Source organism: Aspergillus saccharolyticus, assembly GCF_003184585.1.
Source record: "Aspergillus saccharolyticus JOP 1030-1 unplaced genomic scaffold BP01scaffold_13, whole genome shotgun sequence".
Classification (NCBI taxonomy): Eukaryota; Fungi; Ascomycota; class Eurotiomycetes; order Eurotiales; family Aspergillaceae; genus Aspergillus; species Aspergillus saccharolyticus.
Window position 1 is genome coordinate 486932 of NW_020290623.1, and position 24953 is coordinate 511884.

Below are 24953 nucleotides of genomic sequence, written 5' to 3' on the forward strand. Positions count from 1 at the left end.
GCATCGACTTGAGTGGATTGAGTCATTGTGGTTGAGGAAATAGGTAGTTAAAGGAAGTACGAGACAGTGTGGTTGGAGGAAAGCAGACGAATTGTATCGCAACACCAGCCACGAGGAGGTAGATGTGGTTTCAAGTCACCTGCTTCTTTCTCATCCTCAACTAAGCTCTTCTTCCCCTCATCTGCCTATTTTCCATCTGCCTTTTTTTTTTTCTCTTCTTTGATTCACCCTCAATTGCCTTCATTCTCTTACACAACCACACGGTGACGCAAATTCCCCCCTGATGCCGTAATCTCCTCAATCGCCTTGCGCCTCAATCCCATCTACTAAACCCCGTGATTGACTCACTTACTTACTTCCTCTTGCGTGCTACACCCCCAGGTTGATTGAATGAATGATTGATTGATTGATACCATCACCTCATACAATGGCGTAACCAGGGGTGAAAAACAATGAACAATCGAGGCTACGAACTATTCAGGTCTTTCAAACACAGAAAGAGAAAAAAAGCGAACAAAGGACCCTGTCTCCATCTTCTGTCTGGCGTCATAATCCCCGAGATTAAAGTGATCGCCCGGGCGATTGATCTGCCTTGCCTGGCCTGCCTGCACTGCACTCTGCACTGCGCAGCCTGGTGGCTCCATACATACTTTATTACAAGAATTGCATCGATCCTTTCACACTTCTCTACTTCTATTGCTCCTCTTCTTAATCACCCTCGATCGCTCTTGATCCATATAGTGAGTCCCCACACCTTCCACTCACGCCTTTTCTGACTGGTGTTAGGCTGCGCCAATACCACCCATACCTGGTTTGCTTGTTCGGTCGTCGCTTGCACTGTAGTAGAACGCTGGGGTTGGCGGCGCTTCTCTGCTCACAACAAACTATACGTGCCCACTGCCTAGCACAATGGAGCAATCTTTGTCTCTGATCTCTGCCCAGGTCCAGTTCATGGTGAGCCTTGACATATTTTCTACATTACCGATCACCTTCACTGCCATGTCTCTACATGTCCCCCAATTGCAGACATCATGGTCTCTACTCCTGTCAAGCTCGTCTCACTAACCACCGTCGTGGAAATGCAGGAAGATCGACTGGCCCTGGTGCATATCCCACTCGATCTCTACCCGTTCTTCCTCAACCCAATCCTGCAGGTGCTCTTTCACGAGGTATCTCCGATCGCGGAGGGTCGAACCGAAGGCCAGGATTTCGGTCGTGCCGAGACGCCTAGACATACGCAGCCCGCATTCCTGAACCTCTCTATCACTCCGGTGGAATGCTCAATTATGTGTCCAAGACAGCTTGCCAACCAGTACTTTGCCCCCCTGGTCGATAGGTTTCTTCGCAACAATTCGTCTGGCCAGAGTCGCCTCTCGATCAGCCACGATGATTTCATTGCCATGCAGGTGTACGGCGAGGGTCTGGAAGCTGGCCAGCGGGTCCTTGAGCTCACCCGGCCGCTGGCCATGGCTGGAATGTACGTATCGACTGATTTGAGATTCTTCCGTAATCTACTGACTGGAATGACGCAGCTCCATCTTCTTCATCTCGACCTACTTCTCGGATTACATCATTGTTCCCTTGCGCAGCAAGACTCAAGTGATTGAAGCGCTGGAAAAGCGTGGCTTCCAGTTCGAACTGTCAACGGAGGCGTTCATCAACAACAACAATCAAGCCCAGTATAGCAGCTGCTTCAGTCCTATCTCTTCTCGTTCAGCAAGCAGTTTGAATTCTCCTCCGGCTACGCCGCCGCCGTCATCTCTAGATGAGCTTCAGGTCCGCACGTTCTCATCGCTGCGCAAGAATCACATCGTACCCTCCGTCGACCGTTCACTTCGCCTGGTACATTGCGCTGCCCATCATCAATTCAGCAGCGATACCAGCTCTATCGAGATTCTCCGAGAGGCCCTGACTACTACTTTGATTGTGGACAAGCCACGGTTCCTTTCACTCACTTTGACAGCTGCTGATCCCGCGGCATCGCTTCTCCTGGAAAAGCGGCTCCTTCCTCGGTTTTCCCACGGAAACTCTGTCACCACAGATGAGGAGGATGAGTCTAGCCTGCTTCTTGGATCCAAGGAGGAAATCCTAGTTCCCATCATGCTGGATCTCCGCAAGCTTCCCCTTGAAGCGACAGGTATTGTTTGTGGCGTCGCTAGTCGACTGGCCGATGCTACACATGCGCGGGACGAAGAGGACACCGACGTATCGACCTTCTTGTCTCGCTCCTTCCACGGTTCCGGCACTTCCCTCGACAGCGCATTCAAGCCTTTCCTCTCCTCCAGCTGGGGATCCGGTGGACCAGTGCGGCCCCTTGGGCTTGATGCCAACATTCTAACTCATCGCCTACAGCCTGACATGGACCTACCCATGGATGCCGTGGAGATTAGCTTCCTGAGCACCGCTCGTGCGGGCACCATTCTGGTTGGCGAGCATGAGCTGCACCGTGCCGTGGATGCCTTGGAGGCGGAAAGCCACGAACCCGAGACTATAATTGAGGCTCTTGAGATTTAGCTTTTCCCCGTCTCGTTTCCTTAGACCAAAATTACTCGCATCTCACCACCCCCCCTCTTTCCTTCTTTTCACTTCTGTTTGGTGTGTTCCTACCACAATTAACCTCGTGATTATAGCCAGATACCAAATTGTTGCATCGACAGCACTTGTTACTTGCATTGGGTGTTTCTGAATCTATTTGCCATTCCTCATACCGCTTTCTTCCTTTATCCTTTCACAACCTTACTTTTCGCATACGTGATTTACGATACATGACCTCTCTACAAAAGTTGATTGATTTGTTTCGTTTCGTTTTTCCCCCCCTATTTTCGTGAAAAAAAGATTTTTTATCTCCAGGATATTGCATCTATGCCGGCGATTTGAAATTTTTTTTTTTGCAAACATTTGTGCGACATCTCCCTGGGTCGGTGGTCGGTCTGGTTGTCCATACGTCTTTTTATTTTTTCGAAGGAATTGTGACAGTATCTTGATAAGTTTATCTAGCAGACAAAGCAAGCGTGACTAGCCCTGTATTGTTGTTGAATTCGTTCGAGGCGTGTGCATGCATAGGAAGGATTGACTGGCGGCGACGCTACGGGTTGGCCGATACGGCCCCCATTCCATGATTTATTGATCAATTGAAAACATCTCCTCTGTAGGTAACATCACTGTTCAGTCACTGTAGTTACGGAGTACTGTGTCCTATTCTCCCCGGTGTAGTACGGAGTCAGTCCCCAAGTGCCACATGTCAACTGCCCTACAAGGGAAGATTCTGCCACGACATGACATGAAACTAGACGAATAATGATCAGGTTATGGGTCCGCCACATTCTATTTAGTAGAAGTATTAGTATTACCTACGGCCGGATTCACGCATGTAGAATCTAGGGGGGCAGGTAAAAGACGGATAAGGTACCCAGAGGAAAGAGGCAACGAATCCGCCGCCGCCGCCGCCGCCGTCTCCTCCTCCTGCGGCATTTTGCGTACTTGCCTACTTGTCCTATTTGCCTTACCTACGGTACTCCGTCACATTATCATGCCATCTGGTCTTCAAACTTGTTGTAGGCCCAATGTCCCAGCATGCTCAATCCCGAGGCGATGAACCCCCCCCCCCCCCCCCCCTTTTCCCTTTCCAATCTGCTTTTGCTCTAAACTGAGAAACTGAAAGTATGAGACCGGTTAACTATATTATATCACATCTTAAAGTTGATGAGCATGCGATTCGACAGAATCGGTAACTTGATTGATTCAGATATAGATAGTAGGTATACAATATGATATCACAATGGGGTGGTACAATACTCTGTACCGAGTATGATATACCTCTCTGGTTTCCAGATCCGGTAAGTAATATTGTGGAGGTGAACATGGAAAGGAGGAAGGGACAACGGGGAAAGGAGACGCTGTATATCATGGTACAGTACATAGTATCATATGATATGTATAGTGTACCGGTATAGGAAGGCAATTACTCCTTTCTGCATGCGGCCGCAAATTGACACCAGAGACACAATTCTTTAGGAGGTCTGAGCCTGCTGCGTACTGAGTAGCTAGTCAACCCAACGGGTTAAGTAGCCGTTCCATCGCCCTGGGATACTGTTGCAGGATCTGGAAGCTTTTTCTCTAGATTGTTGTCACAATTTGGATCTCATCTTCCTTGTCCCAATCGCTCACGGATGGCGTGGAGGAGGCGAAAGAAAGGGATGAGAAGCACGGCCTTAGTCTACCTGACTATATGGCGCGCAGCGTGGTTTTCGGATATCGCCGGGGGGGGGGGATGTTGTGTGTGGTGTAGTGTGAGAGCGGATGTCACTGGAGGGAGATGCGTGATTTTCTTTTTGCCCGCTGTGATTGTGCTAGACTGCCAGTAGGTAAACTAGGCAATACCCTCTTGCCGTGTTGAGAATTAAGGCCGCCTGTTTCAAATTGGCGTGGCTAAGCAGGCAATAGATCAACGCATGCGTTGCGTGATGATTTTCTCTTGGATATGACCACAGAATTTCCAGCTGAAGAGGAAAAAGGTTATTGCACGGTGGCTGTGTGCTCTTGTCCTCACGTCACAGTCGGTTGTCCGCGGCACTTGGGAGAGACGATTGAGCCAACCTGAATCAGGCTAGGCTGGCTGACTCCTGCGAGATAATGAGGCTGACGTTTTAGTTCCTCGAAATCTTGATAAGACAAAATGAAATAAAAAAAAAAAAAAAAAAAAAAAAAAAAAACCGACAATCCCGCACACGTGGGCGTCTGGGTGGCGTTGAGGCAAGAAATGCTAATTTCAGGACATGGTAGCCAGTCGGTTCTCGTGGTAAGTGAATACGAGCAAGAGTAAGCAGCCAAGTTGTCAAAGCGCAGAGCAGCGTGGAAGGAATTCGACCATGACCCCAGTCTCACCCATCTTCCGGGAGCGAAGGAGATGGGGGCGGTGGGGGGACGCGCTCTAGCGATAGATCTTCACGGCTCCTGTGGTGATGATGATGATGATTGGTGAGTAAGAAACAATGACTCGAGAAACAGGCAACAAGAGGAAAAAGTAGAACATACCATCCGAGTAACCGCCGGCCCAACATCCTCCCTTTTCGTTCCACGCCACGGCACTAACGGCCTTCACCCCCTCCCCAGCAGGAACGGCAGCAATCACCTCACCGCTGAGTACATCCCAAGCGAACACGGCTGCCTGGGCCGCCTCCGCGTCACTGCTCCCCTTCTCTGCTTCACTGCCGCTCAGAACGACGGCATCTGCCTTGGCAAAGACGGATCGAATCCTCAGCTCACTATTGCGATACGCGAGGGGACTCTGTCCAAGCGTGAATCCGGCAGAGTTGTCTGTCTTCGTCGACTCGCTCCCAAAAGCCTGCAACAATTTTCCGTCGCTACGATCGAGCATGCGAATACGCCCATCCAGGGTGGACACCAGCACGGCGTTGCCGTCAGTCGAGCAGCGCACGCTTGTGACTGGATGGGCGAGAACGTCAACCGTAGTTCGGCCCATGCGAATATCGTACACTCGAACGCGGCCGTCGTAGCTGCCACTGGCAATAGAGTAGGTAGCCATGTGCACGTGTAGAGAGGAAACGGTGTCCCGCGCTTCTGTCAATGTCTGGATCGGCTTGTGCGAGTTAGACTTGCAATCCCAGAGGTGAATGGTCGTGTCCGCGCTGCCTAAAATGATTTGGTCTTAGCCAACCGCGACACTACAGAAAAATTCGTCTTTTGATTGAAAACGCACCAGACACGACGACGGAGTCGTCCTCTCCAGCAAACTGGACCGCTTCCACTCGCGCATTATGCCCACTCCAACGTCGAATGGTTCCTCCTTGTTCAACATCCCACAGAAACACCTGTTTATCTCCACCAACGCTTGTGAATCGCGCATTATCGGCTGCGACGGCGACGTCTAGCACGGAGTATCCATGTGCTTCGTAACGTTGGATCGGCGAGGTCGTCTCGGTTGCAGTGCCGGTGTTGTTCGTCGGAATCGCCCGTGAGAGATGCACTGCGCGATCGGTTGATCCGGTCAGGACATAGGTTCCAGGATAGCTGGAGAAGGTCACTGCGTTGACAGGTCCTGTGTACGTCAGAGGAGATTCGAAGCTGTCGCGCGAGAGAACAAAACACACCATTATGTGTTCTGAGCGTATGGACCAACTGGGTCGGAAATCGTTTGATCGACATCTGTAGATTGCCGATGTTTTCTATTCAAACCTAGTCAAAGTACCCTCAACCTAGTTGCTTCAAAGGTTCCGTTCAATCTGTGCGGGGACACCAAAGAGGAACCAAGGCGGCATTAAAAGTTGGGGAAAGATGAGGAGCTGCGGCTCACCGCCGGCGGACAACAGCCTTACTCCGCATTTCCGGCCGCTGCAACATTCTATTACGGCCGACAATAACAACACCCTTGCACTAATTAAAACTGTATTGAGATGCTACGGAGTACAAGTGGGTTATTATCGAAGACGTAGTCAAACCATCGCTAGTTACCAGAAGGCAGATCAGAAGAACAAAACAACCGGTCCGTGTTACGCATCACGGCTCGAGACGTATAGTACCTCTGAGCACACAAAAATCCGAAAATCAACATGAAACGAAGAAAGGTAAAGGGGTAGTCAAGTGTAAAGGTATTAGTTGAGTTGAGAACACACTTCGCCGGCTTTTGTTTCCGCCCGACGCACAGCCGGAGCCAGGCCTGAGAGTATCTCAACGACGTCCGTGACTCCGAGTAGATGAGCCCTGCAGTGACTCGATCTCCTGCTCCAGAGATTTGATACTGTGTCATGTTAGCAAATAAGTAGTCCAATCGAGGTGTCTGAGAGACATACGCAGCGTGTGTGGCCTCCAAATCCTTGTTGAGGCGGTCTCTCTCGGAGATTAGCTTCTGTTCCCACTGGCGGAATCGCTGCTCCTCGACCTTGACCTGTTCGGTGAAGCGCTTGCGCAGATTCTCCTCCTCTTCCTTGAACTTGGGGTTGTCCAACTTTCTCGGGCGAGCCTCGCCGAACTTCCGGGTCTCCATCTGTTGGGCACGGTAGGCTTCGTAGTGCTGTTCTTCGGTTGTGTGAATAAGGTCCAGCATGTGGGTGCGGATCAAGATCGAGCGCAACTTCTTAAAGTCGCAGTGATCCTCATTCTCAACTTCAGCAACACCCCAAGCGTATTGACGACCCTTGACAACACGGTTGTCGCTAGTCTTGACGTCTTTCTCCGACCCGATGACAGCGAAGGGCATGGCGGCCATAAGGCTGCGCGCATGAGTAGCGGCGTGTTCGTCGTCTTCCTCAATCGGGGGTGTGTAGATCTTGATGCCCTGGGCCTCAATGACGGCACGAATCTATTCAAGAAAGTCACTAGTCAATGCCTGTCCCCCATTGAATTCATGCGGCTTGCTCACTCTCTGCTTGTAACGGGCAAGGTCGGTAGGGCTGAGCGTATCAGCCTTAGCGATGACGGGAATGAGGTTGACACGGGAGCTCAGACGCTTCATGACCTCAATATCAAGAGGCTTCAGGGTGTGTCCAGTAGGGCGGATGAAGTACAAGCAAGCGTGCACACGCATATCGATCTTATCGGAACGGCGGGGCTGCTGTTCTTGCAGCATGTAGGATTCATGCTGGTCGTCGAGGAATTCGATGATGGGTTGCCAGGAGTCACGGTTGTTGACGTAGTCTCCGAAGCCAGGGGTATCAATGACAGTCAAGCGAACTACACCGGAAATCGGGATATTAGTAGCAGTTTGAGGAAGCCAGAAGTATCCATCAATCACCTTTGAAGAACTTCTCTTCAAGCTCAGCCTTGGTGATCTCGATTTCGACAGTCCGGTCAACCTGCTTCTGGTGACGGCGCTTGTGATCGGCGTAGTTCTTGATGGTGGTAGAAAACAAAGTGTTGATGAAAGTAGTCTTTCCCAGGCCAGATTCACCAGCAACCTATAATCGTCCAATGAGTTGTCTCCTTCTTGTGCTCGCAAATCCATGAATCACCGACCATAATCGTGAAAGCAGCACCACGCTTAGCGACAATCTTGTGCCTGAGCATTAATGTTAGTACCTGTCTTGGCTGGCATTGTTTCGCTATTCATACCGCTGGTTGGGAAGCTATTCGTATCAAGTTGTTAGTATATTTCCTAAGACACGGACAACTCTGCGTAGTACATACGTTGGCAATGCCAATGGGGGAGGCGGTTTCGGTGGAAGACATGATGGTAAGGAGTTGAGCTGGAACTCAATGAAGCGGTACCAAACGAAGTAAATAGAGGATGGTGGAGAAAGGACAACGCTGGCCTAGGACGAAAGGGGACGATGGGACCAACGGGGATAGAAGAGAGAGAAGGATTTAACGAGAGAACAGACGACGACGAGATGATAAGTAGTAATCAGAGGAAAGACAACGACCGTCGGGGGGGGGAGGGGAGGAGAGGGAGAGACTGTTAGGATGGATGGAATGGGATGATAGATCGGGAAGTCGTGCCTTTCTCGACTGGTTGCTGCCCCTGAATCCGCCCCCCGAAACAAACAGAATGCAAACAAGCGAGTGGACTTGAGGGGAATAGAGGCCTCAGGCTCTCAAGTGTCCCGGAGAGGACTAATCGATCAACTAAGGCCCCCGGATGGCGCTAGCACTATTGAAGACTAATGCGCTCCGGGTCGGAGGAACTGTCGATCCGCTCCTTATCGTCCGTTTCGGGCAGGGCCGATTTTTTTGAAGATCGACCGATGAATTGAAGACTAGGCGAAGGCTTGCTGCGGTTTAAACGGATCCGGTTGCCGACAATGAAGACGGATTTCAAGGTGGGTTTATTGCTCTTGGACCTTACATTCTGAGGGGAGAAAAGGTGGGCAGAGCGAGGAATCGTTGCCACTAACAGCTATATCTAGTTTTCCAACCTACTGGGGACGGTTTATCGCAAAGGTAATCTGCTCTTCACACCTGATGGCAATTCTCTGCTCTCCCCGGTGGGCAATCAGGTCTCGGTCTTCGACTTGGTTCAGTATGTACTCTTGCGCTCTGTGCATGTAACTTCAGTGTACTAACACAGTCTCATTCGCGAAGTAACACTTCCTATACTCTTCCCTTCGCACATCGCACCAATATCGACCATCTGGCACTCTCCCCGAATGGAAAGCTCCTTTTAACAATCGACGAGAATGGCCGCGCCATCTTGACCAATTTCCCGCGCAGAATTGTGATTCACCACTTCTCTTTCAAGGGCCGCGTCTCCGCCCTCAAGTTTGCCCCGTCCGGTCGGTTCTTCGCCGTGGGTGTAGGAAGACGGCTACAGTTTTGGAACACACCCACAACGCCCGGAGTCGATAACAATGGAGAAATTGAGTTCGCGCCATTCGTTCTACACCGCGATCTTGCCGGCCATTTTGATGTGATCCAACATCTTGAATGGTCGAGTGACTCCCGCTTCCTGATCACAGCCTCCAAGGATTTGACCGCCCGGATATGGAGTTTGGACCCGGAAGAGGGCTTTGAGCCCACCACGCTGGCTGGCCATCGTCAAGGGGTTAAAGCCGCTTACTTTTCCGCCGACCAGGAATCAGTGAGTTTGCGAACAATCGCCCCCCACTGTAGTCATACGCTAAGCATGTGTAGATCTACACAATCAGTTCCGATGGAGCTGTTTTCCGATGGGAATACGTCACGAAGAAGGATCCGGAAACCATGGAAGATATTGCGGACGCGCGTTGGAGGATTGTCAAGAAGGACTTCTTCATGCAAAACGATGCCAAGGTCAACTGCGCTGCCTTCCATGCGCCCACGAATCTTTTGGTTGTTGGGTTCTCTAACGGCTTGTTCGGGCTATATGACATGCCCGAGTTCAATCAAATCCATCAATTGAGGTATTTCTTTGGCCCCACGGTATAAGATCATAAGACAAGACTAACCTCAGCGCAGTGTCTCTCAAAGCAACATTGACTGCGTGATCATCAACAAGTCGGGTGAATGGCTGGCATTCGGATCCTCTCAACACGGGCAATTACTGGTGTGGGAATGGCAGTCCGAATCATACATCTTGAAACAACAAGGTCACTTAGATTCTATGAACACTTTAACCTATTCTCCTGACGGTCAAAGAATTGTGACCGCAGCAGACGACGGAAAGATCAAGGTCTGGGATGTCAAATCTGGCTTCTGCATTGTGACCTTCACCGAACATACAAGCGGTGTCACGGCATGCGAATTCTCCAAGAAAGGAAATGTTCTGTTCACAGCATCTTTGGACGGTTCCATTAGAGCATGGGATCTTATTCGCTATCGAAACTTCCGGACTTTCACTGCTCCGACGCGGTTGTCTTTCTCTTCACTCGCTGTTGATCCCAGCGGCGAGGTTGTTTGTGCCGGCTCTCCGGACTCGTTCGATATCCATGTCTGGTCCGTGCAAACGGGACAATTGCTCGATCAACTCGCCGGTCATGAGGGTCCCGTCTCGGCCCTCTCATTTGCAGCCGACGGTAACCACTTGGTGAGTGGTAGCTGGGATCACACGGTTCGGATTTGGAGCATCTTCGGCCGTACGCAGACGAGTGAACCCCTTCACCTGCAGGCCGATGTTCTGGACGTTGCTTTCAGACCTGATGGCAAGCAGGTTGCAGCATCGAGTTTAGACGGCCAATTGACGTTCTGGTCTGTTAATGATGCTGTACAGATTGGTGGCGTTGACGGCCGTCGTGACGTCTCAGGAGGACGGAAGACCACTGACCGTCAAACTGCCGCAAATGCTGCAGGAACGAAGTCCTTCCGTTGCATCAAGTACAGTGCGGATGGCAGCTGTATCCTGGCTGCTGGAAACAGCAAGTATATCTGTTTGTATGATGTGAGGACTGGATCGATGGTGAATAAATATACCGTGTCAGTCAACACTTCCCTCGAAGGCACTCAGGAGATTCTCAATAGTCGCAATATGACGGAGGCTGGCCCTCGCGAGCTTATCGATGAGACAGGCGAGGCTTCAGATGCGGAAGCGCGCATAGATCGCAACCTCCCTGGCGCGAAGCGTGGTGACCCTGGATCTCGGAAAGTCAGACCGGAAGTTCGGGTCACAGGGGTAGACTTTTCGCCGGCTGGCCGTTCATTCTGCGCAGCCTCCACGGAAGGTCTTCTCATCTACAGTCTGGATAATGATGTAGTGTTTGATCCTTACGACCTGGATATTTCGATCACTCCGTCTAGTATTATCGCTACCCTTGACGCCGCCAAGCAGGCCGCAGCGACCGGCCAGACGGATGATGACAGCACGTTCCTCAAGGCGTTCATCATGGCATTCCGCCTGAACGAGAAGAATCTCATCCGGGCAGTTCATGAAGCGATTCCTCCCGCCGATATTCCCCATGTCGTGCGCGCCGTGCCAACTGTTTACCTTCCCCGCCTACTTCGCTTTGTCGCCCATGCTGCCGAGGAAACTCCACACCTGGAGTTCAACCTGCTGTGGATTGAGTCTCTTTTCAGCTTCCATGGTCGCTATTTCAAGGAGAATGCGGGAACATTTGCACCAGAGCTTCGTGCTGTCCAGCGTGCTATCGATGAGATTCACAGTAGCTTGAAGAGACTGACAGACAAGAACATCTATGATCTCAACTTCCTCCTTGCGAAACCTGTGCTTGCAGGCAAGAAGCAGCCTAGTCTTGTTCTGGCTGCTCTCAACGGCGATGAAGATGCTGCCACTGGCGGAGACCAGGTCTTGGAAGATACAGCGGCGGAAGGCGATGATGGTGAGTGGATGGGCCTTGAATGAATTGTATGTCCTGTCTGTGTACCTTTATACTTCTGTTATTCCTGTTCTCCTCTGGTCATGTGTTTGGCCTCGCATGTGCTCCTGGCGTTGATTATGTGGTATACCTGGAAAGAAAAAAGGGGGCACCAAAAAGTTTGGAGTCTCGATGATGCTATGTTTATAGGATATGTAGCGCATATACACCATATAATGAAGAATCTTCAGAGTAATTTTGCTGCCTCTGCAGTGAATCCACCTGACTTGCTGTAAGTAGAAGGTATGAACCTGACCCAACTTCAAAAGACTTGCTCGCACCTCACATTTCGCTTCATTCTCATCTTCTCACTCTCTCTCCACCTCCATACCAATCCATGCTTCCATTAACCATGAACTTCCTCAATCGTATGGGGGGGATAAACTTCCCTTTCTCACCCAGTATCGCACTCATTATTTGCCTTGTTATCTGTTACTTCGCTCTCGTTCATCACAATGAGATTGACCCACTGCCCACCGTTCGTTACAAATGGTTCCTTCCCGATCTCATCAACAGGGTCATGTTCTATTTTAATGCGCGGAATCAGATTGCCCACGGATACGAAAAGGTACTGTCTGTTGCGACCATGAATCTGCTCGGAAGAGGCTGAACTGATAATTTCACATATTTCTTTAGTACAAGGACCGTGCATTTCGACTGCTGACCGCAGATGGTGATTTGGTTGTACTGCCGCTGAAGTGGCTGTGGGAAATAGAACACTTGCCCATAACCAAGTTGAGCGCTATCAGAGCGCGCCACAAGGTGAGTCAAGATGATACATGAAGGTTGCAATGCAAAGTCACCACTAATCATATCATCTCATATGTAGAATTTCCTTGGAGAGTATACTGACCTGTTCAAAGGGAGCACAAATGTATCTTGTGCAGTCACCGGCATGGATCGCCGCAATCGTCGTAAGTCTGCTCTACATTCTATATTGTCCCTTTCTGACATTATATGAGAGCACATTGCCGGTCAATTTAATGAAGAGTTCCATAAGGCGCTTTGCAGGGTAGTCCCCAGATGCCAGTGTATGTCATGACTAAAATTTTCTTCAATGACACCCCTTGACTAAATCAAGACTCTGCAGATAAATGGACCTCCGCCAACCTCTACAGACTCGTCCTTAAACTCATAAGCCGTGCCACTGCCCGCTTCACCGTTGGTGAAGAGCTCTGCCTCAATGACTTATGGCTCGAAACGGTCACTGCGTACACAACCGACATCCTCACGACCATCATTCTTCTGCGCCCAGTCCCTCGGTTCCTGCGAGCCCCCATCGCATGGCTCCTCCCAAGCCTGCGCCGAGCCCGCACAAAAGCCCACTGGGCCCAAACCGAGCTTCTCGTCCCAAGGATCGAATTGCGCCGTCACAGAGAACTCACTGACAGCACATATAAGAAGCCCGAGGACCTCATGCAATGGGTTATGGACACAGCTGAGACCAATTACGATCGTGATCCCACCAACATCGCCAAAGCTTTGATGTCAACAATAGCCCTCTTGATCGTATACCCAATTACCAACGTCGTCACGCATGCTGTATACGACACCCTCACACAGCCTGAGACACTTGGTCCCCTTCGCACCGAGATTGAGACGATCATGACCTTCAACGAGCAAGAAGACGCATGGGACCTCAAATCGAACCGGCCGTACCAGTATCTCATGGACAGTTTTCTGCGGGAGTCGTTGAGATGGAATCCTCTTAGTGAGCGTAAGTCTTCAACCAAAGTATTTCTTTCGTATCCTATGCTCAACCTCTCTCTCTCAAATTTGTTCAAACCCTACTAACCTGGGGAGCACAACAAACAGTAACACCAAGCTACACTCTTCTCGACGCGCACAGCTTTCCACTTGATAAAAGCAGACACCAACAAGCACGAAATCTGACCCTGCCTCCCAACACCCAAATCTGTTTCCCAGCCGGCCCCCTCTCGCGGGATCCAACTATCATTCCAAACGCCCACCGCTTCGACTCCTTCCGTTGGACTCACGACCCCTTCGCGGTGTGGAACCTCGTCTCCCCGGACACCATTGATACCCGTCTCCGCAACGCTGTCGCCTTCAACAGCGGCCTCACGGATATAAGTCCCGTCAATCTGCATTTCGGATGGGGTCACCGTCACGCGGCGGCTTCGTGTCCTGGCCGACACCTTGCGTCGCGCATGGTGGCTGTGGCGCTGAGTCATTTGCTTATACAATACGATCTCCGGTTCTTTCCTGGTGAGAGGAAAAGACCAGCTAACTTGGGGGTTGGGGAGTTCGTGTTACCGAATCCTGGTACTAGGGTGTTGATCAGGGAAAGGGCAAGGGGAGGATGAGGTTTGAGAGATGGCACCGCGGTCACCATCGAATAGCGTGTCCGTTGTGAGATTGTTTACTCCATCTTACAACTTATTGGTCCTGGCTGAAGTGCTCTGCGGGGTGTTTGTGTCGCAGGTTGAGAAGAATAATCTTTATTATGGGTGCTACGGATGGGAATACTGCATCGACATCGGGAATCTAGGTCTTGACATCGTGTCTGTATGGTTTATGCTCAAGAATGATATGTTGTGTGACGCTACCCAGCAGGGGAAGAGCCTTTGAGTTTAAAAAAAGAAAAAAAGGTGTAACTTGTACTTCACTTGCCTACGGTTGCAGAAGCATTCGCACTTTAAATAATTGAAGTTAATCTATGACGTGAAACACAGACGCACACCGTTGGGGGAGTATCAAGTAAAGTATGATTCGTCGAGAGACTCAATTTCTGACCGGAACACGTATCTCTCTACCAAGAATACATGTTCCTACCAAGAATATATATTCCTAAATAGACAACAATGGAGTCTAGCCGCTGACCAGACCACTCGTTCCTCCCTCAGATTAGAATACAACACACATTTACTCAGTTCCCATCAACAACAGCCGCAGTTCCGCGCCCACGACCACGACCCCGGAACCCATTACCACCCCGATCTCCACGTGCACCCCCACGCCCACGACCACGCTGATTCAGCGTCTGCGGTGGCGGGACTTGGGTGTAGTTCTTGGGCCGGAAATTCGGGTTAGTCTTGAGGACACCGGCGTCGGGGTCGCTATTGTCGACCGCGTGGTATCCTCCGCGAGTGCGACCTGCTCCTCCGCGAGGGGCACCGGCACCACGACCTCCGCCCCGACCGCGGCCACCGCGAGATGCACCATCTGCGATCTGGCCGCCGTTGGACTGGGGACGGAATGGGAGGGTTGTCTGAGCTCCCACGCCGTTCGGTGCACCTCTTCCACCTCGTCCACGACCTGCCATTCCGGTTAGAGCGCCGCGGTACGAGTTGCCCAGCGGCGCTGGGGCGGCAGCTTCTCTCAGCTGGCCCTGTCCGCCTGGCCCGACGGGGGCACCGTAGCCGCCAGTGGTCAGTGGGGTGGCTTGGGCTTGTTGTTGTGCGTCAGCTGCCCGAGTCGAGGCAAGGAGCTGGCGATAGGAGACGTTGAGGACAGAGGAGGCGAGCACGGTCTGTCCGCGGAAAGGGGAACAACGGTCTCCGAGGGTCGTGCCGCTCATGAAGGAGACGTCAAAAACAACATCCAGCAAGACAGCCCGTGATGTCCGGGTGAGACCCACAACCGTTCCTCGAGTAGCGATAGGTACCTTGCCCGAATCCTGAGCATAGACTACCCGGTCACCAAGCTTGAACGTTTGGTTTTGCAGTCGCTGCTCGACATCAGACGGCCGCAGAAGGGCGCTTCGGGGAACACCGCGGATCGCTTGGACTTGCATTTGCGGTTGGCTGCGGACAAGCTGATCAGCATCCTGCTCGATCAGCTTCACGACGTCCGAATCCAGCTGCTCCGCCTCCAGAGGGACGCGCTCAAAGTTCTTGGCTTCAATGGATTTAAGCCAGTCTCGGATCTCTTGCATCTTCAACAGAGCAATCTCCTCCGGGTAGAAATCGGTTGGCGTATACCGATCGTTCTGAGGATTGCGTTGAATACCCGCGATGAATTCAGGGAACTTGATCATATACTGCTGCAACAAATCAACAGTTTTCTGACTGAACTCCCATCCAGAATCGCCACGGCGCGAATAACCAAGTACCTTCTGCTTGCGCGCCTCGAATTTGAGGTTCAGACCCAAATTCACCCGTTGGCCCTCGATATCGACCGAGAATGAAGACGTAATTTTGGCTAAAACGAGAGGGTTCAGGCGGAGGCTGCGGGCGATTGCATACGAGGGCATGTAAGGGCAGAGTCGTTCAGCGTTTTTGGCGCGCTCTCTCCCAAATTCGGGCTCCCGGCGTTTAACTGCCGCGATCATACCGTTGACTTTGCCGTCGCTGTGCCCAGTGACATGCACAGGACGTCCATAATTATAGTCCCCAAGGAAGAACGCCCGAGAACCCTCAGGGAACTCTTCTTCAATGGGAAGAGCGTCTCTCTCAATGAAGCGTTCGTCAGGATTGATGACATCATCCACAACCAACTGTAGGGCGTAATCGGTTTCCTGCCCAGTAATATCGCCAAATTCTTTGACAGTAGCACCCTGATCAGTCTTGATCAAGCCCTTGAGTAGCTGTACATGCACCATAGACTCAACTGGACCAATTATGGTACCAAGTCTCTTGCTATATGCTGCTTCAATCTTATCCGCTTTCTTCTTCCATTGCTCGATCTGAGCTGGGGTGTGGGGAATAGCAACCACGTGCTGCTCGCCGTCTGGGCGAAGATAATCAAAGAGCTCGTCCGACACACGAATAACCAGCGCTTCCTGTAAGAACGGGTAGCCAACATGAACCCGCTGACCGAGCTTCAGCTTGGCCAACTCAGCGCTCGATCTGCTTCCGGGATCCAGTACAGTAATGACCATGCTCTCATTGCGACTTTCCTGTTGGAATACACAGACTCCATGGAACCCTAGCTGACCCACATGGGGCAGTGTTTTTAGACTGGGAAACCCAGCCAGAGCTGACGCTCCGAGGTGTACTCCATCCATCAGGCCGATGTATGGCTCAAGTCCGTCCATGGTGGGCAGATCGAACACGTTTTCGATACAATGACAATTAGGAATATCGGGGAAGATGCCAGGAAGTGAAGATGGATAGGTGAACTGCACGTCTGGCGAGTAAGTGAACTTCAGACTGGCCCCAAAGCCGTTTCTTGCTTTTTCTTCGGGGGTCAGTAGATGTTCCTTAGTAGCCAAGGCGGCGAGCAGGCGCTTTTCGTCAATGAATGGGATCTTTACAACAGCCTCCCACTCCATCTTCTTTCCATTCATATCCAATTCGAAGTCGCGAGGATAAAAATCGATAATCGGCGAGTCCGGTGAAGTCATTAATTCATGGTACGCCGCAGGAACAGTTTTTTTGCTTCGATCAGGCAACACCCCCATTAGCTGCTCATAAGGCCTGAAAGGCTTTCCAAGTCGGAAGTTTGTGTCTGCTTTCAGACCCTTCTTCACATCTGTGCCGAATTAGTGGTTGGTTTTCAGATGATCGCATGTCACACTTACCAGAGATCATCGGGGCATAGTGATACTTGAAGAACCAAGGCCAGGACGCAATGCCTCTGTAATAGTAATACAGGACCCATTGGAGACCTTGAACGTAGTTCTCAGTCAATTCCTTCATCTCTTCGTGGCTATCTAGCCCCCACCCGAATTTACCAACATAGTACTGGTTTTTCCATTCTTGAAACTTTTCTTCGTACTTCTTCTCAGCGGCTTCCTGGGCCTCTTCAGCCGACAGCTCCTGGACCTTTGCGTTCTCGTACTTTCGGATTATCCGCTGTACAGCCAAAGTGGCCTCTTCGTCTTCCTCCTCCTCGCTATCGTCATTCTCATTTGCAGGCAGCTCGACTCGGATGAAGCGGTCGCCTTCCTCATCGGAAACGGTGGTCCAAGGAAGGCGAAGATCGCCTGCTAGCTGTTCCACGAACTTGCGATCACGAGCAGGCAGCGTAGTGGGAAAATCAAGAGGCTTAGACTCCGACGCTTTCTCAGGACGGTTCAGCACGTATTTTTTCACATCTTTGAGAAGCTCCTTCTGGGCTGGAGTTATTGTGAGCCCCTTCGGCTTCTCATGTACCTCAGTAGCACCAGTCTTCTTAGCTTGAAGCCATCGAGCATCGGAAAACTCGGCTTCAAAAAAGCGATACTCGACGCTGCTCAAGGCGTCCAGGAGCATGCCCAGCCGCTCCATGTGAATAACACCTTGTTCATTAATGTAACCACCCATCTTAGGTAGAATCTCTTTGTAGGTCTTGAACATCAATGCTAAAGCACCTTCGTTGATATGCAGGTTGGGTAAATTGGGCAAAAAGTCGTTCCCGACGAAAAATGCCATCAAGATGAAATCGTCAATGACTCTTTCCATGTCGAAGGGGAAATTAAGAACACCCTCCTGTTCTAACTCCTGAAATTCTAACTCCAAGTACTCTCTGACCATACAAAGATGCAAGAGGTAGAAATTTTGGTGCTCAAGTTCTTTGGGTTTCTTCGAGACCTGGCGACCGAAAGTGACCTCCTCACGGAGAAGGCAGAAATGAGGATCGTGGCTCAGCAGGCCCAGCATGATCAGGTCAGCATCCAGACCGTAGAGACAGTGGCGAACATTAGGGTCGTAGCCAGGCTGTGCTTTCGCATGCCGGATATACTCCATGATTTTATGCTCGCCCTCACCAGGAGTCTCGTGGCCTGAAAGCACAATGTCAACTCCCTGCCAGTCCTTGTCCTCTGAAATCTTCTTGTTGATGAAATATTTCAATTGTTCAGTCAGTTTGGCCATGAACTCAGTTCCCGGGGTAATACAATTGCTGTCGAAAGGGTCTTCTTTGGGCATTTCGATGCCCTGAGCAATTGCCTTCTCCTTCGCCACCTCAGCGTCCAGCGCCGTACGGAAACGTCGCGCACGCTGTTGGTTCATCTTCGCGCGGGGAGCCACGCCATCGACAGCCATAAAAAATAACTTCTTGGGTTTGATTTTGCCGTACAAGTGTTCAATATAGTTAAAGATGGCGATGAACATCTTATCTTCGGTCATGCGGAATGTAGGTGAATCGCTGTCTTTGTGGGTACAATTGTGAATGATACCGTTCATATCCAAGTACAGATTGTCGAATTCAGGAATCCGGTTCTCTGCAATCAGTAGCGAGATGGCGGGATACCGCTCGCTCAGCCAGCGGAAGAACTTGGGAACACCCATGGTGAATTATGTAAATAAAATCTAGCGTAGGTGTAGGCTCTAGAGACGTGATGATATCCAGGAGACAAAGGCCGCCGTCTGAGTCGTGAAATCGTTGCAGGAGTGGTGTAAGTGGTGGTCGTCAATATTCAGTGAAGCTCCAAGCTCTGAGGCGAATCATCCAGCGCACGGCGTGAGGGGTGGTCGCAGAGAAATGGAAACGACTGGGTATCCTCAAAGAAGTATATGGACACAGAAATTAACAGAGGGAAGATGGAAAGAGAAAAGGGGAAGCTTGACGGTGGCGGCGAAAGCGCCTATATGACACCAGAGGGAAGAATGGTGAACTGTAAGGTAGTGAAGAGATTCAAGTGGGCGGCGGCGAAGCATGTCCGATGATGAATGACTCCGACTACAGCTCGCAGGAACTGCCTCAGGCACGAAGTAAGAGACTTGGCATCATGTGAGCTGCCAAGCCCCTCTCTGTCCATTCAGGGTTAGTTCCTTCGGGCGGCCATTAACGCGCCGTCAACGGCAAAGTCGCGTTTCGCCCAGTGCGAACAGGAAGCTCACTCTCTGCGCTGCTGCTTAGCCCTTCAAGCTCTCTGAAACCAGGCTTCTCTGACTTGCTGTCTATTTCACACTTCACTAATATCACACTCGCGACAGGGCACTTGCTGGCCGCAACTATATTTCATATAATATTCAGCTGATAGACGCAATGGAGCCATACGACGAAAGTAGGAAGCCCTTCTGCGAAATGTGCTGCGCGAGCGTCCTTTCTAACCCTTACCCACATTAGCTTTTGTTGAGGAGCAGGAGGAACAGGAAGAGGAGCGCACCGAGGAGAAGATCATCAATGAAGGTATGCACCATATCTGGCTTCGACTCGAGAGGCAACTGAATGGCAACTAAAGTGTTACACCAGAGTACAAGACATGGAAGAAGAACGCTCCATTTCTCTATGATATGATCCTTAGTACGGCACTTGAATGGCCTACACTCACAACACAATGGCTACCCGATAAGCAAGAGTATGCGCATATGTCAATTCTCAGCTTGAATCCATCCTGACACGATTTAGGGTTCCTGATAAGCCGTATTCTACTCATCGGTTACTCATCGGCACACACACGTCGAGTGATGCGCAAAACTACCTGCAAATCGCTCATGTACAGCTTCCTAATCCTACGGTGCCTAACCCAGATGATTACGATGAGGAGCGCGGCGAGATTGGCGGGTACGGCGGCAGCTCCAAGAAGGCGCCCATGGAGATCAAGTTCAATATTGTGCAGAAGATCGACCACAAGGGTGAAGTCAACAAAGCTCGCTATCAACCGCAGAATCCCAATATCATTGCGACGATGTGCACGGATGGACGGGTCATGATCTGGGATCGTTCGAAGCACCCTAGCCTGCCCACTGGGACGGTTAACCCTCAGATGGAGCTGCTTGGCCATACGCGAGAAGGTTTCGGTCTTAGCTGGAGTCCCCACACTGCCGGTCACCTCGTGACAGGTAGCGAGGACAAGACCGTTCGTCTTTGGTAAGAGCAATAGACTCAGCGATTACCCCTAAGGTCCCTGACTAATCAAGTTGACAGGGATCTGACGACATACACCAAGGGTAACAAAGCGCTGAAGCCAGTTCGAACCTACACACACCATTCTTCAATTGTCAACGATGTGCAATATCACCCTCTGCACTCTTCTCTAATCGGAACGGTATCCGACGATATCACCCTCCAAATCATCGATATCCGTGAGGCTGAGACGAACCGCGCGGCCGCTTCCGCAGAGGGCCAACACCGGGACGCTATCAATGCTATCGCGTTCAACCCTGCTGCTGAAACTGTCCTGGCGACGGGGTCGGCCGACAAGTCCATTGGTCTGTGGGATCTTCGCAATCTGAAAACGAAGTTGCACGCCCTCGAATGTCACAACGATTCCGTGACATCCCTCTCCTGGCACCCCTTTGAAGAAGCTGTGCTGGCCAGTGCAAGTTACGACCGCAAGATCATGTTCTGGGATCTCAGCCGCGCCGGCGAGGAGCAGACCCCTGAGGACGCCCAGGATGGACCGCCAGAACTGTAAGTCTTCCACACTCTAAGAAACTCGCACATGAGCACGTCCGCTAAGCCAATTAACTACAGTCTCTTTATGCATGGTGGCCACACCAACCGGATTTCCGACTTTAGCTGGAACCTCAATGACCCCTGGGTTCTCTGCTCTGCTGCGGAAGACAATCTGTTGCAGGTGTGGAAGGTGGCTGACGCCATTGTGGGCAAAGATTTGGAGGATGTGCCAACTGAGGAGCTGGAGCCATGAGCTGGCATTGACTGTAATATGAAAACTCGAAGTCTATATTGATACCTATCTTGAGCGGTTGTTCTGCTTCATGTAACGCCTTTACACGTCTTGCTGCTGCAGCCAAGCGGGGTTTCCAAACCAGGGAGCGAAATCGTAGCAAATGAGCCCTCTGTAGTTGAGCTTAACATGCCTTCTGTAACAATGACAAACTAGTGCATAGAAAATAAATCCTGAAAGGTACATGATCTAAAGCCGTGGCTACAGTGAGGGCAAACAGTCGACGTACATTGCTTTGAGAATCCGTCAGCGATCTCTTATTATGTAGCTGGTATCTACGAGGCAAGGATCCGGCAGCTACGGACTCATCACTATTTCAACTAGATAAGTATACCAAACGCTGAAGCCGATAAGCTAGGCCCGACAATGAGCAGCAGCATTACAAGGCTCAACCTTGAAATCGCCGCAGATGCTGGTGTAGATCATGATGCGGGGTAGGGGGCGTGCAGCTGCCAAGCAATTTTCCTCCGACCCCGTGGATTCGATGCATTTAGCTTAGCTTGAAGGCTACAACTTCAAGACATCAGTTACTCTTTTCAATGAGTAGACAAGTCAATGCTCTGGAGGTAGATAGTTTTCAAGCTGTTTCAGATCCGGGCAGTAAGAGGTTGTAGAAATGATCGCAGGCCGGAGTTCGGGGCATGGGAGAAATGGTGAAATCAGTCTAGGTAGAATGAGCTAATAATCCACACTAGCGGCAATTTGCCCCTCGTGTCAGCGCGTGCATTGAACTAAGTGATTGGATGAGACTGCAGGCGGTGAGCACAGAACACCTGAGATCGGAGGGGGTTCCTCTCGCTCCGAAAAGCTAACGCCGCGCTCAACGGCGAGCCTTTTTTTTTTTTCCTTCTTTTCCTCGTCCCTCATCGGAGGAAAAGTTATCGGATTCATTGATAGTCAAATTTGTCTTGCTGTGGATTGGACTTTGGGATCTCCCCTGTGCCCTCCTCCAATATATATCAAGGACGTGTTGTCCAGTTCGTCTTCTCCCCACCTATACATCCATCCCATACATCCCACTTCTCCCCTCCAATTGAGTCATGGCCTCCGGAACCTCCCCTCCTCATGGCCCCAAGCCCAGGTCCGCCATCCCTTCCCACATGTTGAACGGCGGATCTCCCCTTCATCTGTCCACGGGCTCCCGGGACGCTCGTGAGCGCGAGAGTCTCAACTCCTCTATTCGTTCGTCCTTCACTCCTCGCGTGCCTGTGGAGTTCGCCGAGCTGCCCGAGAACATTCGTCCTGTCGGCGATTCCAGCCAGTACCAAGACGATACTCCTTCTGGTTCTCTGACTACTAGGTATGTTCACTGGCTCTTCCTTTGCGGTTGCTTCCATACTGATGTCCCACATAGACCTACTCTGAGGGATCCAGCTCGCGATGCCAGAGATGAAGCCGGTGCCCTGACCCCGCCTGCCAACGAGAGCCGACCAGCCAGCCCTTACACCCTGTTCCCTCCCATTGATTTTGACGGACTGAGTTGGCCTTGTGAGTAAATGTGTTCCTTGACGGGGAGGCCATGTCTAATCCGCTTCTTCTGCAGGCCCTGGTACCCGGGCGCGGTTGGAGTCCACTCCCGAGGAGAATGAAGAGCGCATCAAGAAGCTTGCAGGTGCGGTCAGAACTATCTTGGAATGCGTCGGAGAAGACCCCGAGAGAGAGGGACTGCGGGAAACACCCGAGAGATATGCCAAGGCTATGCTCTACTTCACCAAGGGATACGAAGAGAACGTCCGGGATCTCGTCAACGGTGCTGTTTTCCATGAAGATCATGATGAGCTGGTTATCGTCAAAGATATCGAGGTGTTCTCGCTGTGCGAGCACCACATGGTTCCCTTCATGGGCAAGGTAAGATGCCTACCTACCTCTATTGGCAGAACTTGAGAAGCTGATTAGATTTCTCAAAGATGCACATCGGTTACATCCCCGACCGTCGCGTTCTTGGTCTTTCTAAGCTGGCTCGTCTGGCGGAGATGTTCTCCCGTCGTCTACAGGTTCAAGAACGTCTGACAAAGCAAGTAGCTCTGGCAATATCCGAAGTCCTAAAGCCTCGGGGTGTCGGAGTCGTCATGGAGTCCGCCCATCTGTGCATGGTCATGCGTGGCGTGCAGAAGACTAGCAGCACCACCACTACTAGCTGCATGCTTGGTTGCATGCGCTCCAGCGCTAAGACTCGCGAGGAGTTCCTTAATCTCTTGAACCGAAGATAGTGTCGTGATACCCTCTCACCTTACTTCTGCGACGCACTTGCTGCCCCTCTCGTTTTAACACTGGATGGTTTCATGATTTAAGGAGTTAACGGCGGTCTATACCTTTCAACAGGTCATTCATTGGGTATTTATGCTGGCATTACTTCTTTTTCTTGTCTTTTTTGTAAACTGTGACACCGGAGAGTCGCATGTTGCCTTCTACTTTTGCATAGATTCTTGGCGGTCACAAAGCCCTACCAGAAAGACGTCACAATTTTTCTCGGGGACTTCGTGGGGAACATTCGATAAACAACAAGACTGCATGCTGCTCCCTCAATACTTTGCAGCACCGAGAACATCCTGGCGGTGTAATTGGATGATTCAACATAACACAACATATTAATATCTCTTCAACTTGATATCAGGATCTGCGGGTACGGCTGGGACGGTCATGTCTGGAGAATTGGCGAACGAACGAACGAACGAACGAACGAAAATCATTTTGTACATTGGAGGTCGGCTGTATATGAGAAATATATCTATCTTGGAACGCTCGACTTCGATCTTATCTATCCGGGTTTTCGATGGAGAAGACATGCTATGAACTGGCGACGCTTTCTCCGCTGCAATAACACTTTGAGTTTGACCTGATAATCTGTCAGGTGTCACGACTACTAGACCAAGTGGGATGCCAAGGTACCTAATGACAGTGCCATTGTCCTGTATAACACCGCATGCGTAGCTCAGATTCCAACATTCTCTTATGTTTCTACTTCGTAACTGCTTGCCAAAGATATAGTCTTTCGACCAGCCTGGTATATGTGGTTCTCTGCCGGTGACGTGACTGAATCATGTTCAGCTCTTATATCCAGGGCCTATACTCAGATCGAGGACAAGCTACCTATTTATCTAGCCCTGTAACGACCCGCGCGCGTGTGTGTTTGCGGTTCCCAACCAACGACATCGTCATTGCCTGATGCTCCGGATTCCCATGACCCCCTCGTGATGTCTCTTTCCTCGCCAGCAGCAAGAAAAGAGATCTCGCCAGGGCCGGGGTTCGGATCCAGAATTCCTTAGGACGTGCAGTGTGTCTCTCGATTACACCACCCCGGCCTGTGTTGGAAGAAGAGGAGATGTATCTCGATCGTAGCCGCGCTTTCGACGCCTCAAGCCACCTGGTGAATAAGCTACTATGGCTTTATCGGAGAGAGCTTCCTAGAATTAATAGATTAGTTATACAACTGGTGCTGAGGGATCTGAACAAAATTGGTAGTAGAGAATGATTTCATGCAGCAGAGGAAACAACTGGCAGTGTCTCTAGCAGCCTTCAAATCAGTGTTGTATCTACAGGCATTCTTTCACACAAGACACCCCCCGTAAATAGCAGCTTATCTTTGTGAAGGTTAGGAGTAGGACATCCAGGGGTCCTATGCGATACTCAGAATAGCTATCTAAGTGTCACGGACATTGAAGCACTAATGCTTGAAAGGCATACTATCAGCCATGATT

At 50.8% G+C, this 24953-nt stretch overlaps 7 protein-coding genes across 7 annotated transcripts; 5 read left to right on the forward strand and 2 right to left on the reverse strand.

Annotated features, from left to right (window-relative positions):
* Positions 1-909: 909 nt before the first annotated feature.
* On the forward strand, positions 910-2514 carry BP01DRAFT_373652 (ACT domain-containing protein; the record flags this gene model as incomplete). The annotated part of the gene is made up of 3 exons (XM_025576792.1): positions 910-954; positions 1086-1477; positions 1533-2514. 3 exons carry the CDS (start codon positions 910-912, stop codon positions 2512-2514), a joined length of 1419 nt encoding a protein of 472 aa, XP_025431754.1.
* Positions 2515-4721: 2207 nt separating this feature from the next.
* Positions 4722-6236, reverse strand: BP01DRAFT_391540 (WD40 repeat domain-containing protein). Its single transcript, XM_025578092.1, has 3 exons — positions 6111-6236; positions 5720-6058; positions 4722-5652 (listed from the first exon to the last, which is right to left on the reverse strand). The coding sequence occupies exons 1-3, from the start codon at positions 6163-6165 to the stop codon at positions 4931-4933; spliced, it is 1116 nt and encodes a 371-aa protein (XP_025431755.1). The 5' UTR covers positions 6166-6236; the 3' UTR covers positions 4722-4930.
* Positions 6237-6363: 127 nt separating this feature from the next.
* aspC (septin CDC12) lies at positions 6364-8433 on the reverse strand. Its single transcript, XM_025574948.1, has 7 exons — positions 8143-8433; positions 8068-8081; positions 7972-8014; positions 7751-7913; positions 7379-7689; positions 6810-7318; positions 6364-6757 (listed from the first exon to the last, which is right to left on the reverse strand). Exons 1-7 carry the CDS (start codon positions 8182-8184, stop codon positions 6688-6690), a joined length of 1152 nt encoding a protein of 383 aa, XP_025431756.1. The 5' UTR covers positions 8185-8433; the 3' UTR covers positions 6364-6687.
* Positions 8434-8704: 271 nt separating this feature from the next.
* On the forward strand, positions 8705-11926 carry BP01DRAFT_339835 (snoRNA-binding rRNA-processing protein PWP2). The gene is made up of 5 exons (XM_025573381.1): positions 8705-8774; positions 8862-8974; positions 9037-9532; positions 9586-9833; positions 9889-11926. Exons 1-5 carry the CDS (start codon positions 8757-8759, stop codon positions 11723-11725), a joined length of 2712 nt encoding a protein of 903 aa, XP_025431757.1. The 5' UTR covers positions 8705-8756; the 3' UTR covers positions 11726-11926.
* A 182-nt stretch (positions 11927-12108) lies between these two features.
* On the forward strand, positions 12109-14062 carry BP01DRAFT_398251 (cytochrome P450; the record flags this gene model as incomplete). The annotated part of the gene is made up of 6 exons (XM_025578535.1): positions 12109-12306; positions 12375-12500; positions 12568-12649; positions 12701-12769; positions 12829-13483; positions 13609-14062. 6 exons carry the CDS (start codon positions 12109-12111, stop codon positions 14060-14062), a joined length of 1584 nt encoding a protein of 527 aa, XP_025431758.1.
* A 5382-nt stretch (positions 14063-19444) lies between these two features.
* Positions 19445-21336, forward strand: BP01DRAFT_356413 (WD repeat RBAP46/RBAP48/MSI1 family protein). The gene is made up of 6 exons (XM_025574949.1): positions 19445-19629; positions 19692-19754; positions 19818-19923; positions 19974-20435; positions 20493-20978; positions 21042-21336. Exons 1-6 carry the CDS (start codon positions 19611-19613, stop codon positions 21214-21216), a joined length of 1311 nt encoding a protein of 436 aa, XP_025431759.1. The 5' UTR covers positions 19445-19610; the 3' UTR covers positions 21217-21336.
* A 752-nt stretch (positions 21337-22088) lies between these two features.
* Positions 22089-23654, forward strand: BP01DRAFT_39175 (GTP cyclohydrolase I). The gene is made up of 4 exons (XM_025578102.1): positions 22089-22555; positions 22610-22743; positions 22799-23103; positions 23163-23654. Exons 1-4 carry the CDS (start codon positions 22296-22298, stop codon positions 23463-23465), a joined length of 1002 nt encoding a protein of 333 aa, XP_025431760.1. The 5' UTR covers positions 22089-22295; the 3' UTR covers positions 23466-23654.
* The last annotated feature ends 1299 nt before the right edge of the window (positions 23655-24953 follow it).

Coding starts and splice junctions, on each gene's coding strand:
- BP01DRAFT_391540 (XM_025578092.1), bottom strand. CDS start 6,165: ATGTCGATCAAACGATTTCCGACCCAGTTGGTCCATACGCTCAGAACA. Junction 6,059..6,110: donor TACGCTCAGAACACATAATG/GTGTGTTTTGTT, acceptor TGACGTACACAG/GACCTGTCAACGCAGTGACC. Junction 5,653..5,719: donor CGACTCCGTCGTCGTGTCTG/GTGCGTTTTCAA, acceptor AAATCATTTTAG/GCAGCGCGGACACGACCATT.
- aspC (XM_025574948.1), bottom strand. CDS start 8,184: ATGTCTTCCACCGAAACCGCCTCCCCCATTGGCATTGCCAAC. Junction 7,914..7,971: donor GTGCTGCTTTCACGATTATG/GTCGGTGATTCA, acceptor GGACGATTATAG/GTTGCTGGTGAATCTGGCCT. Junction 7,690..7,750: donor TGAAGAGAAGTTCTTCAAAG/GTGATTGATGGA, acceptor TTTCCGGTGTAG/TTCGCTTGACTGTCATTGAT.
- BP01DRAFT_339835 (XM_025573381.1), top strand. Junction 9,533..9,585: donor TTTCCGCCGACCAGGAATCA/GTGAGTTTGCGA, acceptor AAGCATGTGTAG/ATCTACACAATCAGTTCCGA. Junction 9,834..9,888: donor AATCAAATCCATCAATTGAG/GTATTTCTTTGG, acceptor ACCTCAGCGCAG/TGTCTCTCAAAGCAACATTG.
- BP01DRAFT_356413 (XM_025574949.1), top strand. Junction 19,755..19,817: donor GGAGAAGATCATCAATGAAG/GTATGCACCATA, acceptor GTGTTACACCAG/AGTACAAGACATGGAAGAAG. Junction 19,924..19,973: donor TGGCTACCCGATAAGCAAGA/GTATGCGCATAT, acceptor GACACGATTTAG/GGTTCCTGATAAGCCGTATT.
- BP01DRAFT_39175 (XM_025578102.1), top strand. CDS start 22,296: ATGGCCTCCGGAACCTCCCCTCCTCATGGCCCCAAGCCCAGGTCCGCC. Junction 22,556..22,609: donor TCTGGTTCTCTGACTACTAG/GTATGTTCACTG, acceptor TGTCCCACATAG/ACCTACTCTGAGGGATCCAG. Junction 22,744..22,798: donor TGACGGACTGAGTTGGCCTT/GTGAGTAAATGT, acceptor CTTCTTCTGCAG/GCCCTGGTACCCGGGCGCGG.